Genomic DNA, 14,864 nt, shown 5'->3' on the forward strand with positions numbered 1-14,864 from the left:
GCAGACATACGTATCTGTATACATAAGAATACATATACATGACATCTACAGATAAGTATATTTATCTATATATATATCTCTTACTATTACTATTTAAAAGGATCCAGTTTGACACCCTGTCTGGTCATTGGTCCCTGGGTGGTGGATAATGGGAAAGATGGATGTGCACATGGATGGCTTTGAAACTCATCTTCCAAATCAGAATACAAATTGGGTCAAAGTTAGATTTTTGAATTTGCCCAACTGAGGAATGCGTGGAGACAGACCACTGCAGGGTAGGCCTGGCTGCTAAGGAGGAGGTCATAGCTTGGATGTTTCTGCTCTTACCGGGATGGTGCACAGGCTCATGTGGAGAGTGAGGCACACTCATCTAGCTGGATGGCTCAGGCTAGGAATGATCTGAGGCTGGTATAAGCCCACACAGCATGATGCCCTGCAAGCAACCCTGGAGATGGGTCCTAATAATCTCCAGGTCCACTGGTAGCTAGCTGTCCCTCAGCTGAGCCTGGGGCTTCCAGTAGATGGGACCCTGACTCCTTCCAGGGCAGGCTGGGAATTATGCAGGAGGGAGGCAAGGTTCAAGCTTGGTGAAGGAGCTGCCCAAGTGGCTGAGTGAGCCCACGAGAAGCCCAGCTGCCCTCTGACCGCAGGCCCGTTTGTTGCAGGTGGGCCCTGTGGCCCCGGCTGGCTCCATTCGCAACCCCGCCTTAGCAACTGCTCACGCTGGGTCAGTGCAGCTCAGTTAGCAGGTGCGCCTCGGGAGTGATCTGGGATTCAGGCTCTGCCAGGCTGCTGGGTGCCACAGCTCGAGCCAGCTCCTCTCTTGGGACTCTTGTGCGTTCCTTCAGGGCAGTGCCTGGAGCATGGCATCACTGGACACAGTTCTTGGGCAAGAAACTGGTCTGGTTTGGGGTGACTGCCTCCTCCTGCATCTGGATATGACGCCAAATTTGGCCCCAACATGGGCCAAATCGATTAGGCACAGGGGTCATCCACTCTGCAGAGAGTGACCAGGTGCTTATGCCTTCCTCCTTGAGGGGCTGTGGGGCTGTGCACGGGGCCGCCCCATCCCTCCACCTCTCCCACTGTGCTGCATGTAAGAAATGCCCCATGTTTGGCTTTTCTAGAAAATAAAAAGATATTTCTTCTGGATGTTCTCCTTCTGGGCCTCTGTGCCAGTTTGCCATACCCAATAAAGGCCAGCTCTCGGTGCCCGAGGCTGTTTGCAGCACTTGTCTTGGCTCCTTGCTTGCTCGTGTCCTGCGTTAACTCCAGTCATTACCCCTGCCATGACTCTAAGTCTTGACGCCACGCCAGGTTTCTGCCCCAAGCCATCTGGGCTGGATATTTACACTTGGTCTCGCCAGCATTTGACTCTTGCCACTCCCAAACGGGCTTTGGCCCGGGACACAGCCTCTAAGCCTTCCTATTCCCCCAGTCCCCTCAGAATGCTGCCCTGGATGTGGCTGCTCAGCCGGCGCCGGTTCCATTCCTTCCACTCGCGCTGAAGATCTGACAGGCTCATCTGGAGCTCGGTCAAGAACCCGGGCAGTTTGTCTGGATTCTCTTCTGGCTTCTCCAAGGATAGGAACACAGGGAGCTGAGAGGAGGCTGTCAGGGATGCTGTGGGACTTGCTAAATGAGCTCTGAAGGCCCCTGAGATGCCAAGGAAAACTGACAACCAGCCTGAAAGAAGGGCTTCCAGTTACTTGCTTCTAATGCACTTTTCAACCAAATGCAGCCCGGCTTCCGCTCGTAGCACCCCACTAAAAACTCTCTGGAAAAGGTCACCAATGGCCCTTTAGTGACAAATTCAATGACCTCCCTGCAGTATTCTTACTTGACCCATGGAGGACATTTGGCACCCTTCGTCGCTCACTTCATGAACAGGTCTCTCCTCCTAAGTTTTTCTAACCCTTCTCCTGTCCTTTTTGACTAAGTTCTTGGCCAGTACCCTATGAGCCATTGCTACCCCTCAGGTGTCAGTGCTTGGCCACTTTCTCTCTTTCTCTCCTTCTTGTTCTAAACTTGTCCTTGGATGATCTTGTAGTTTTAACTAACAACTCAAGATTGATGTCGCCCAAGGTTATCTGTCTAGCCCAGACCTCTCTCTGGAGCTCCAGACCTAATGGGCCACCGCTTACTAGAAATCTCTTCCTGGTACCTCAAGTTTAAAATATTATAATCTAAACACATTATCTCTGACCCTCCCCACCCCATCCAAATTATCCTCCTCTTCCTATATGTCTAAGTTAATGGCATCACGTCCCACCAGTTTCCTCAAGCCAGAAACCAGAGTGATCCACTCAATTCCTCCCCATCCAGTGGTCTGCTTGCCCTACTCTCACTGACTCGCAGGTCAGTGAGAGTGTTAGTATCTATTCCCAACTCTGCATTCAATGATGTCACATGGGTAGCCAGAAATTGACCACGATGGGAGTATTTACATCACAGAAATCAACAAAGGTAACAAATGACAGCTACTCTGTCTCCTCACCACCCCCTTTACCCACATACAAGATAAAGATTGGCAACAGCTGTTAGCTCAGGGTCAATCTTCTTCAGCAAAAAAAAAAGAAAGAAAGAAAGAAAAAGAAAAATGAAGCACATCTTAAAAAAAAAAAAACTTTACAAGCACACCACTGTCCCTGCCCTTCAGCTCTCAACTCTAGTCAGGCATCAGGTCCTTAGATTAGACATAGGAATCATTCATCTTCACGGCTTCTATCCTCACGCTCTCTCACCTAGATAGCGCCATATCCCCTTACCTGGACTCCCTGTCTGCACTCTCATATTTATTCACTACATCTATAGAGTTGTCAGAGTAAGTAAACCCAAATGAAATCTGATCATGTCATTTCCTTCTTGGATAAAATGCAAACTCCTGAGCAAGGAGTTCATGATGCTCTGCAGCTGACTTCTCAAGTGTCCTCTTTTGTCACAACCCATCTCGAACCCATGTGCTCATCCTCTGGAATTGCTTGCCACTCGTTTGACACAGCCTCCCTTTGTCCATGCTGCTCTCTTCTCCCAGATTCTCCTGTATCCTCTCCCACGTGGGCTGCTGAACCACCACTCATCTTCCAGAACTCCGCTCAAAGATTCCTCCTTCGTGAAACTTTTCCTCACCTCTCCCAGCGGCCCTGCCCACTGCCTTCTGCGTCCCTATGATGGCACTCGTGGCACTTGCCTGATCTTGTTTATGTATATTTCTCCCCCACTGGACTATGAGCTCTTAGAGACAGCAGAATGTTATCTTTTTCCTTTTGTATCATAACATCTACAACAGAGTAGCACTTGATGAATGACTGCTGAAAGAACTAACACGGAAGTGGCATCTGACTTGAAACACGTTACATGCCCATGCACGAAGATCATCTCTGTCCTTAGGGCACAGCATAGCGAGGGTACGTAGTAAATTCATACTGTTTATCGGATGAAGAAACGAACGAACTCCTGAATGAATAAAAGAAAAAGTCGCATGTATGCCTTTGGATGCAGCAGAGGTGATGCAAGCCCTGGCGAGGTGGGCCTCTGCCTGGCTGGGTTTCCCAGGCTGCAGCTACATGAGGCACGGATGGGTGGTACTGGAAGCTGAGAAGGCAACAGAAGAGTAGAAGCAGGGGAGGCCACATCCTATTATAAAGAACACGGGGTGAGGAGGAGGCTGGGAGAGCTAACAGGACAGATCCCAGGCTGGTAGAAGGAGGGAGATCGAGGGATGGAGAGAAGCCAGTGGGCTGGAGACCACCCTCGGAACACGACGAGGCATGCTCTTCTTGACATTCCAATCACATAGAGTACACGCCTCACTGCCTCCCCTCCCTCAACTAGCTTGACCTCAGTGGTCAGCAAGAAATAAAAATTCTTCACCAAAACTCAGAGAACCCTAAAAAACAGGAGCCACATTTTTAAAAATCTAAAATAAAAAATGACATTTCTTGGGCTGGCCCAGTGGCGCAGCAGTTAAGTTCACACATTCCGCTTCAGCAGCCTGGAGTTCGCCGGTTCAGATCCCGGGTGTGGACATGGCACAGCTTGGCAAGCCATGCTGTGGCAGGCGTCCTACATATAAAAGTGGAGGAAGATGGGTGTGGATTAGCTCAGGGCCAGTCTTCCTCAGTAAAAAAAGAGGAGGATTGGCGGCAAATGTTAGCTCAGGGCTAATCTTCCTAAAAAAAAAAAAAAGAAAAAGACACTTCTGTTATCCTTTCTTTTTTTTCAGATACCTGATTGGGAACCAAGACAGGTAGACTTCTAATAGCAATTTGAGGATGATCCTAGTCTGACCTATTTGAAAAGCAAGTCTCTGGATATGATTCCTTATGAGAAGCACTTGGGGAGCCCATATGGAAAAACAGTCCAGAGCTACTGTGTACCTACCGCAGGCAAGCTCATATCCAAATGGGCCAAAGACACAATACCAGTTACTCTATCGCATTTTATCCTGTCCTAAAGCTGTAATAGGAATTAGAGGGAGGTGGTGATGACATTAAGAATAACTAAGGGTCGGCCCCATGGCCAAATGGTTGGGTTTGCATGCTCCACTTCGGCGGCCCAGGGTTTCCCTGGTTCGGATCCTGGGTGCGGACATGGCACCACTCATCAGGCCATGCTGAAGCAGCGTCCCACATGCCACAACTAGAAGGACCCACAACTAAAAATACACAACTATGTACTGGGGGGCTTTGGGGAGAAGAAGAAGAAAGAAAAAAAAGAGAAGATTGGCAACAGATGTTAGCTCAGGTGCCAATCTTAAAAAAAAAAAAGAATAACTAACACTTTCAAGCTGTTAGTATGTGCCTTGCACTGTTTCTAAGCGCCTTGTAGGGCTGTACTCGGAGTGGATGGTGCACCACTGGCCCCTAGAGGAGCTCGAGGCACCTCTCCCAACTGCCCTCGACCCCACTGACCCCAATGACTCCACTGACCCCACTGGACATCAAAATGAAGATCAAGAAAATTCACTCCTCCACAGAGGATGGGTTTTACTTCAACCCAAGGCACCAATGAGGACACATTTCCAGAAGGGGAGCCTTGAAGGGGAATAAAAGTCACAGTACAACCAGGCTTGGTTTTTCTTGTCTTTGCGTACCCTCCCATAATGGAGAATTGAGGCCTATAAGGAAGACCACACATTTCCAGTCCAGGGCGCAGAGTGGGGAGATGTGAAGTGAAGGAGAGAGGAAAGTCAGAAGGACACAACACCAGATAGCCTCGATGCTCCTAGTGGGATAAAAGACAAGTTCATCGACAGAGAGATGGGAACTCTGGGTCAGTGCAGTAGTCATGAAATAGCTGCCATGGTGACTTTCTAGTGAATTCCTAGCAACTAGGGAAAAAACACACAACTGCCCAGCTAAGTTCAGACAGTGTCAGCGTGAAGTGTGCCTGACCCGCATGGGGATATTGTTTCCTTTACGAAACCCAAGTAGCTCAGGCCAGGGAACCAAAAACAAACAAAACTCACCTGAAAAGTGACACCAGGGCTGAAGGTGAGCAGGGTGATCAAGGCAGTGGGTCAAGGAAGGGCATGGAGACCTGGCTATAGAGCTGGTTAAGCGGGTGACTAGGCAATGCCAGCCAAGAGGACTGGTTTGTGGTGCAAGAGCAGAAAGCCTGGGGACAATGGGGATGGAAGAAGCAGAGGTCACAGGGAGGCATTAACTAAGCAGGAGTGAGATGGGGGGAGGGGGCAGTGGAAGAGCAGGAAGCTATTTCTGAGAGCTGAGCAACGAAGAAGTCTAAGGTGTCACCATGCCACGGTGATGGGGGTCGGTGACATTGGTGATGTTGCGAAACTGGGGTATCAGGGCATTAGAAAGGTATCAACATATACGTTGGTTGCCCTGGATGTTGGCAAATGTTGGAAGAATGGACTGGGTGGTGGAATGTCCTGGAGGAAGGCAGAAAGTGTCCTGTGGGTCTGTACATGATGCCTTTGAAGGTGTGATGAGGGCAGGCTAAGTGCTGAGGGTGTGATGACAGTGGGAAAATGGTGCAGAGACGGCAGGGGTAGGGAGGATGGAGGAATACCACGCTCAACACGTGGTTCAGTGGTGGAGAGAAGAGGATGCCATACGAGAGTGCAGAGGGAGAAGCCAAATTTCAGCAGCAAGGGCCATTGATCAAGGTGATGGCACGAGGCCAGGCTACAGCTGAAGTGGAGGCCCAGCTTGGGGGGACATGGCTGTGCTGGGAGCACGCATTCCTGTCCCTTGTCTGCTTCCATGACCTGCATGTTTGGCAAGCTGGGGAACGGGCTGGGGTAAAGAAGAAATATTACTTTTGTGTTGTCTTTTTTTGTTCCCAAAATTTATAATTTGATTCTGCTCTTCACTGGACGCCATAATAATTTATAATTTCGTCTTGTACCACATTGCATGCCCTAATAATCAGGATGCATTCCCACATGTTATTCTGTTATTATTTTAGAGGAAGCTGCCAGTCTTACTTTAATTTCATTCTCCTCCAAGGCACTTTACGTTCCAGCCACATTGCCATGCAACCATCCGCAAGGAATAAGAATCACATAGATAACCAGCTGGAAGCACGATGCTGCGCCATGTGCCACAGACATTCTGGAATTCCTGGACACTATAAAACTGGAAATCTCAAATTTTTGGAATCTCAAGATTTTGAAAATTTGTTCTCAAAGAATTCCTAGGAAACAAAAGCTAATGTCGTCCATGAATCAGCATAGAGAGGCGGCTGAGGGCATGGGCTCAGGAATCAGACAGACTTGTGGTCAAACAGGCCAAGGGGTTCAGTTGGCAGCTACCGAGACCTGGGCAAGGCTCAGGTCTTCTCTGAGTCCTGGCTCCCTCATCTCTACAGGGGGATAATGTCTGTCTCACAGTGCTGCTAGGACTAAGTGAGATAATGCATGCAGGGGACTCCATACAGTGAGTGCTCCATAAATGCTATTACTTAATTCACTTATTTATTTTTAATTTTGCTTTTTTTCTTTTCCTGTGAGGAAGATTGGCCCTGAGCTAACATCTGCTGTCAATCTTCCTCTGTTTTATTTTTTTCTCCCCAAAGTCCCAGTACATAGGTGTGTATTCTAGTTGTAAGTCATTTTAGTTCCTCAATGTGGGATGCCGCCTCAGCATGGCTTGACGAGCGGTGTGTAGGGCCACACCCAGGATCCAAACTGGCAAAACCCTGCGCCACTGAAGCAGAGCGTGCAAGCTTAACCACTTGGGCACAGGGCCAGCCCCACTATTACTTTATTTTAAAGAAAACTTACTACTCTTTTTGTTTTGTCTTGTGAGTTTCTCGAGGAAAGTTGGTGAACAAATTATAAATTTAGATATATATTTCTTTTCCTAAGCAGCATTAAAATCATAGTTATTTGCCAATTTTTTCCTCACCATAAGCTCAGTACCTGAGGTAATTATTGCTATTTTTCAGGTGAATAATTAAAGACAGCGGAAAAAAAAAAAGCAGGAAAGAGACCCAGAAGCTGTGCTTTTCCAGCGTGCTTGTTCCCCACGCCTCCTCCCACCTCCCACCACAGCTCTGCTGCCTTATTGTCACCTGCTGCAGGGCCAGCCCCCAACCCATCTGCTGTCACCCTCCTACACGCAACATGCATATGCACGCATAAACATAGGTGCTCTCACGCACGCTGGAAAGACAGACGAGTGCCACACGATGTTAGCTTCCGGGTCTAGTGAAATCATACTAACGACTCTGTATACTAAGCTTATCGTTTATAATTAATTGAAGAAGTGTCCATTTGCCATTTCTTAAAACCAAAGGTATTTCATGTCTTCATCCTTGCTGGTTTTAGATTATACACAAGATACTTGAATACTTAAAAACACTTAGCTCTGCCACTTTTGATAGAATGAACCCAAATATGTCATTAGCAAAGTAAACTAGAAAGTATTTCAGCTTAACTTCTACAAGGAACACTCATGAAGTCTAAGTGGAAGACATCATGGTAAAGTGAAGGACATAAGGAAGTGTAATCCACGTGAGGAAATCTAAAAGACGCACTTAAGTGGTGGAGATTTTGTAAAACGGACTTTTCTTAGAACTACACCTTGGTCTTGAACATTATACTGTTTGCTGCTTAAAACAATTCTGAGTTCTCCTTGGTTTGCTTTACCCACAGATTAGAAACACGTTGCTATACGGAAAATGAAGCCGTCGGGACAAGAGGAACAGAATCGGCATGTCCGGCGAGGCACGGACTTCTCATACTTACCACTGCACACAGGCATCTGGCAAGATCTTACAAGAGGGGGCCGCGGAAGGTGTCTGCACGTCATCTCGCTGAGGGGGGCGCGCCGGCCCTTGGCTGTCAGCCTTTGACACACCTGCTTTCTTCGCTGGGTTCCAACACCACAACTGACAGAACACTGCAATGAGAATCGTGCAACAGAGTCAAGTGGAGCATCAGCAGACAAACGCAGCCAACAACAGTGCAGTCTCAGATGGCGAGACGAGAGGGAACTGTATGGATGGGCGTGCCAATAAGTAAGCCACTTCCTAGGCTCGAACATCTTGTAGGATATGGAGAGTTTCGTTCTCCTCTCCCCTTCCCTCCCCTGCCCTACCTTCCTCCTTTCTTCTTCCCTTTCACTCTTTTGTTTTTTCCCTCCCTCCCTCCCTTCCTTCCTTCCTTCTTTCTGAGATAGTAATTAATTTCTAGTAATTTATTGTCACAGGGGTTTTTTGACCTTGTAATTGATGTCTTATTTTTTAGCTATTTACTTATATAGCAAGATGACTTTGCTTTTTTAAAAAAACAATACAGGGGCCGGCCTGGTGGCACAGCAGTTAAGTTCGCATGTTCTGCTTTGGCGGCCTGCGGTTCGCTGGTTCGGATATTGGTGTGGACCTACACCCCGCCTACCAAGCCATGCTGTGGCAGGCGTTCCCACATATAAAGTAGAGGAAGATGGGCACGGATGTTAGCTCAGGGCCAGTCTTCCTCAGCAAAAAGAGGAGGTTGGCAGCAGATGTTAGCTCAGGGCTAATTGTCCTCAAAAAAAAAAAAAAGGGAATATATACCCATGACCAAGAATTCAAGAAATAGAAAAATATAAAAGGGAGTTTTTAAGAAATCACCCAAACTGCTACACATAAAGTAATAATAATATTTGATAATCGCTGTGTATATAACATTGATATTTGCTCATCATAATTACATGTGTACATACAATTAATTAAAAAATTTAATCCCATTTTATTAGGTATATTAGAAAAAAAAGAATCTAAAAGTGAAATTAAAGAGTTGCTGAGCATCTGATTTTTCCCCCCCGTAAGTGATTAATTCCCAAAAGAACCCTTTAAAGTTAAGGAAGAAGACAAACGAAACCAACAAGTGATTCGGGTATTTTTAATGACAAATTTTGACTTGCTGCTAAGAAGGAGGAGGGAATGAGCACATTTACATTCCCCCCACTCTCTTCTCCAAGCTTGCACTTGGTTTCGCCATAATATTTAGACAATGTTGAGATTTCTGAAGTTTATGTTCTGTTCTGAAATGCAACTGCTGGTTGATTAGTCTTATTTCTACGCTGCAATGAATTCATCACTCATCTTCCATCTTTCCTTTAATCAGGGTCTGTGCATTCCTGGAATCTTTCTTTTGAGTCATCCTGGTGTCTCATCGTGGCCCTGCGGGCTTTTCCAGACAGGCTGATGGGAACATAGTCTCTGACTGCCTCTCTGCTGCCTTTCCACAGGACCAACAACCAAGATGGAGAGAGAATACTGCGGTCGTATTTTCTTTCCCTTCACACGTTCAGACCCCGTTCCCTGGTCTTCTTGCACTGAATGTTACTGTGGACGTGTGTGAGGCCAAATGGGGAATTCTTGTCATTTATATGTTTGCCTTGTCTGCTCAGGGCCCTATGGGTTCTTTCTTCCTTTATCCACAAGGTTCAGTGCCTTAAGCAGGCGATGTCTCAGTGGGTCAGATTTTCTTGCCATGTGGTGCACTGTTATGACTTGCAGATTAAAGCTTTTATTAAAGGAAGTTAATACCCCTTTATAATCTCTAAATATTTTCCTGTTCCATTTGTTTGGTTCTTCTCACAAATACCAATTACACTGATGTTTGATCTCCTTTAAACTGCCTTTCATATCCATCATTGCCTCTAAAAACCAGTTTTACATCTTTACTCCTTTCCATATCCTTTAATTGAGTTCCTCCAGCTTGTAGATCATATCTGTTTTCAGTCATTTTCTTTAATTTTTTTTTGTTGTTGCTTGTAAGGTAGTTTTATGTCTGTTGTTTTTTATTTTTCTCCTCCGTTTTTTCCCCAAGACTATTCCAGTTGTCTTTTCATCTCCTTCTGTTGACATGTAATCTTTTTTTGTATTCAAACATCGTTTTTTTTCTTTTTCTTTCTTTCTTTTTTTTTTGGTGGGGAAGATTGGTCCTGAGCTAACAACTCTTGCCAATCCTCCTCCTTTTCGCTTGAGGAAGATTGTCCCTGAGCTAACATCTGTGCCCATCTTCCTCTATTTTGTATGTGTGACACCATCAAAGCATGGTTTGATGAGCAGTGGGTAGGTCTGTGCCTGGGATCTGAACCTTTGAACCCTGGGCCACCAAAGCGGAGCCTGCAAACTTAACCACTATGCCACTTGGCTAGCCCTTCAAACCTCGTTTCTAAGCCACTTTTCCCCAGACATCCCGACTGTGATTTCCTCAGGAACATGGGTTCTGTTCGTGTGGACTTTTCTCTGGGTGGTGTCTTTGTGATGTCCTGTTGCTCCCGTGACTCTTGTTTTCTCTTCCTTTCCCCACATCCTGACTTCCTTCTTCCCCTTCAATCTTTTCCCCCCAGTTTTGATGCATAGATTTTAGGCTGGAGCCTTGAAGGCAGCTGGCTGTTGGTGAATAACGTGGGGGCCGTGGAGGGAAGAGCTCGGGCAGTTTACCTCGGCTTGTTGCCTTCAACGCTCTGTCACCAAATTTTTATTTCCTTTGCCCACATCTCTCTTTAGATTTTGGCATTCGGATGGGTGGTGTGACTCAGAGAAGAGCTTCTCAAATAACTGGCTCGCTGTGTAACAGCCCAGCAGCTGCTGCCCCGCTTCCTCCACACCACTTCATCTCTGGCAGCCTTCCTTGGCGAGGAGGCGTGTAAGCGTGGTTTCCCCTCCAGCTCCATCTTCCCTCGGGGCTGCAAGGACATTCTCGGTGTTTTCAGGGGCCGCTTGTGGTCCTCCCTCTAGTCTCTGGAATCAAAGAACTGTTGAATAGGCTTTTCAGGACTGTCAACTTGCTCCTAGGGAAATCTATATCCCGCTTGGCGCCTGAGGAAATATTTGTCAGCTCTCAGCCTTCCCTCTCATTTTGGTCCAGATTTTACAGTCTTTGGCAGGTGTGTTTCGTAATTTATAGTTTGGGATGGTGGCCATTTCATTGTTCACTGAAGACAGAGTGTTCTCTCTCTTTGTGGGTTTTTTGTTGGGTTTCAAAAGAGAGGAATGGAATGTTTTTTTAAATGTCTTTATTGTCATCTGTAACAGAAAGCCCTAATTATTAATATTTTTCAGTACAGAGAAAAGCTTTTCGTAAGCTTTTAAATAAATAATTTGAAATTGCCATTTACCAAATTATGATTTGTTTTTTTTTTAACAAGTCAAATCATCATCTAGGAGTTTCCCGTATAATGCAAATTAACATCAACTTTTTATGAAACCATCACTGTTAGCCATTTTTGTCCATATACCACAGTGGTTAACTAGTAGCTGATGATCACTCAGGAGCCATTTCTAATGATAAATGTTTTTTCCCCACAGTACGAATGGCAGGATCATCTGTAAACCCTTTTTCTGGATGGGGGTCTTCTGTTGTCTTGTGTGTGCTAAGTTCAAAGTTGGAGGGCCATGAGAGGATGTTCACAGCTCAGAGAGGGAGCAGACGACAGAACCAGCGCCATTAATTACAATTCACAAAGCAGCAACCTCACGCCAAGCCTTCTACGATTTATTCCATAGAAATCTGGTAGATTACTCTGGAAGAGCTCCTGGGAACAATACACCCTGAATTCTGGCATCTTTGTAACTATTTGTCTGAGACCTTTAAACTTGAAGGTCAGTTTGGCAGGATATAAAACCCTCAGCTCACATGTTCTTTCTTTTAAAAGGCATGTTAAATATGATGTTCCATTGTTTTGTAGTCTGAAGTGGTGTTTGTTGAGCAGTCTGATGTTAATCTGATTTTCTTTCCCGAATAAGCAACTTGGTCCTTCTGCCTGACTACATTCATGCATTTTTATCTTTAAAATCCAGTCGTGTTAGTAGAATATGTCTTGATATTGACCATTCTGGGTCAATTTTCCCAGGTATATTATGTGCCCTTTCAATATGGTGATTTCAGTCTTTTATTATAGTTTTGTTCTGCTGTTTTGGTTTTATTTTCCCAGACTCTAATAATACATATATATAAATATATATATATGTTGGATTTTCTTTCTCTGGCTTTCATATTTATCATTTTTGCTTGAGTCCTTTTTATTTCCCTTTGATTACTTTCATTTCCCTCCTTGCTTTCTCTTCTCCGCTTCCTGTGTCCAGTCATTCTCGTGTTCTTCTAGTTCAGTCTCCATTTCTGAAATTTCTTCCCTCAGTTTTCTAATTCTTTCCTGAACCCTGTCAGCTATTTTTTCACACCCCCCTGTTATTTATTCATCTCGCTTCTGAGCTTTTCCGTTTCTGATTTGTTTCTGTTAATTTCTTAATTTCTTTTAGCTCCTTTGGTAATAGTAAGTTCTATTTTCATCTGCCTCAAGGCCACTTTTCATTACGTTGCTGTTTTATTGGTACTTGTATCTTACAGCATCGTTGTATGGGGTTTGCTGATGACCGTATTTAGATGAAATCAATTTTTTTTCTGTACTTTTAGGAGAGTGTGAGTGGGCGCAGTGTTTCGGAGTAGTTATCTTCACTGTGAAGGGCTCCCTCCTCTGGTGTTGAAAAGTATTCGAGATTTCTATCTTCTGGACTCTTCCACTCCCAAGGATTTGAACATTCTCTTTCCTTCACCCCTTGTGTTCCTTCTCAGCTCGGACTAGAATCCTGGCAGTTTTTCTTGGGGCTTTCTTCAGTCCTTATGGATGTGAGCTCCTCTACGGCTCACCAATCTTCTTACGGCCCTGAGGGGGTCTGCACCATCTTCCTCGCACTCAGCCACCCGCTGAGGCCAGGCGTCTTCTCTCAGGTTCACAGATTGGTCTCAGATCTACTTGCTGAGGGTTCTATTCAGATTAGGACTGTCTCCTTGGAGTGGTGTTTATTGTTGATTTCTGCGTTCCGTGGCTCTTGGCCCTTTCTCTTCTCTTTTTAAATCTGTCTAGCTGCTAAACTTGCAGTTTCTGCACAGTTTCTGCTATTGTGGATGGTTTGGCCTCACTTATTTATATCACTTTTGTCAAAGTTATTTGTGTTTTTTTCCTTTCCTTCAGAAACTATAATTTTTCTGTTTTTGTTTTAAATGAAGGATTTGGGGATACTGAACAACTATGTTGCCATCATGATTCTGCTTCACTGGAAGCTTCCTAACCATTTTTTAAGGAACTACTATTAACAATATACTCTCAGATATCGTGGTGTTCTTTTTTCCACGGCTTCAACTACCACTTCAATGCTGATATTCCCAAAATTATAACTTTAGTGTAGATTTCCCCTGAGCTACAATTCTTTACTGATACGTTTATAGATCCTCAAACTACAGGCATTTCAAAAGTCAACCCATTTTCTCTCCCTTTCAAGTCACCTTCCAAATACGCTTTTCCTTCTCTTATTAATTTTCAAGTTAATGCCTTCTCTAGCCATTAAGTACCCAAGACAGAAGTCTGGGACATCCTTTTCTTTTTCACTCATTTCTTATCAATTCAATTACCAAATGCGTCAGTTTCCTCTGCTAAATATCATTCAAAACAATCAACTGTTCTCTACCCCAATTGTGCCACTCTCTCTCATTGGTTTTATTCCAATCTCCATCTAACGAGGGCTCTCAAGCTCTGCTTCCTTCTTCCTCTAACACATTGTTCACACTGAAACCAGAACTGTATGTCTAAAAACCCTGCATTTTACTTCTTTACTCAAGCTCCTTCCACCGTGCCCTCCATGACTATAGGGACAAATCCGAATCCCCAAGCTTCTTCACAAGACCATGGCTGCAACCTCTCCCTTACGTCTCACCTTCTTCCACTTCCCAATGCATCCTATGCTCAAGCCACATCAGCCTGATAAACTTACAATCGGCGCCTTTGTCTGCACTCTTGTCACTGCCCAGAACACCCTTTCGTCTCACTTTCCACACGGTTTGCATTCATCCTTGGTGACCCAACTCTAACGCTGCATCTTCTGCAACACTTTCCTGGCACCTAAGCAGACTCAGATGTCTCCACTCAACTCTCACATGGCTCTGCAGACGGAACACCTTTACTGGGCCTTTCCCACCGTTTTCCATCTGTCTGCCTCACTGAAGTGTGAGCTCGTTGAAGACTGTATTCTTGGTTGTCTCAGATTCCTGGTGCCTGGGGTAATCATTACAGCCGTGTGCAGCCACTGTCTGCTGATTCAATGACCGTGAGCACAGAGGGCAGTGGTAACAGGCATCAAATCTCTTTACTTCAGTCAACAAGTGCTTACCAAGCACCAAGTGGGATACAAACATGTGCAGAGATGGTTCTTCCCCTCTGGCAACCAAAATCTAGTCAGGAAAATAAGGCGTATTCAGGGGTTGTGTGCGTGTGTGTGTGACTTAAAATTTAAGTGGAACAGACAGAAGTGCATAGACTTGAATGCACTGGGTATATTTTGCATGGGTCATAATATAAGAGTAAACTGTCAGATTGAGCCTAAAAAGACACTATTCTTCAAGT

The 14,864-nt window shown here is 45.3% G+C and overlaps 1 protein-coding gene across 3 annotated transcripts in view; it reads right to left on the minus strand.

Annotated features, from left to right (window-relative positions):
- The window catches only part of ADAMTSL3 (ADAMTS like 3), a 319,874-nt gene that overhangs the window by 63,045 nt on the left and 241,965 nt on the right, over nucleotides 1-14,864 (minus strand). For all 3 annotated transcript variants that reach the window (XM_070494283.1, XM_014842654.3, XM_070494290.1), the window contains exon 20: nucleotides 8,219-8,372. In XM_070494283.1, coding sequence (XP_070350384.1) covers nucleotides 8,219-8,372 — 154 coding nt within the window. The remainder of the gene's footprint in view (nucleotides 1-8,218; nucleotides 8,373-14,864) is intronic.

The sequence above is a fragment of the Equus asinus genome, chromosome 2 (genome assembly GCF_041296235.1).
Source record: "Equus asinus isolate D_3611 breed Donkey chromosome 2, EquAss-T2T_v2, whole genome shotgun sequence".
NCBI classification, from domain to species: domain Eukaryota; kingdom Metazoa; phylum Chordata; class Mammalia; order Perissodactyla; family Equidae; genus Equus; species Equus asinus.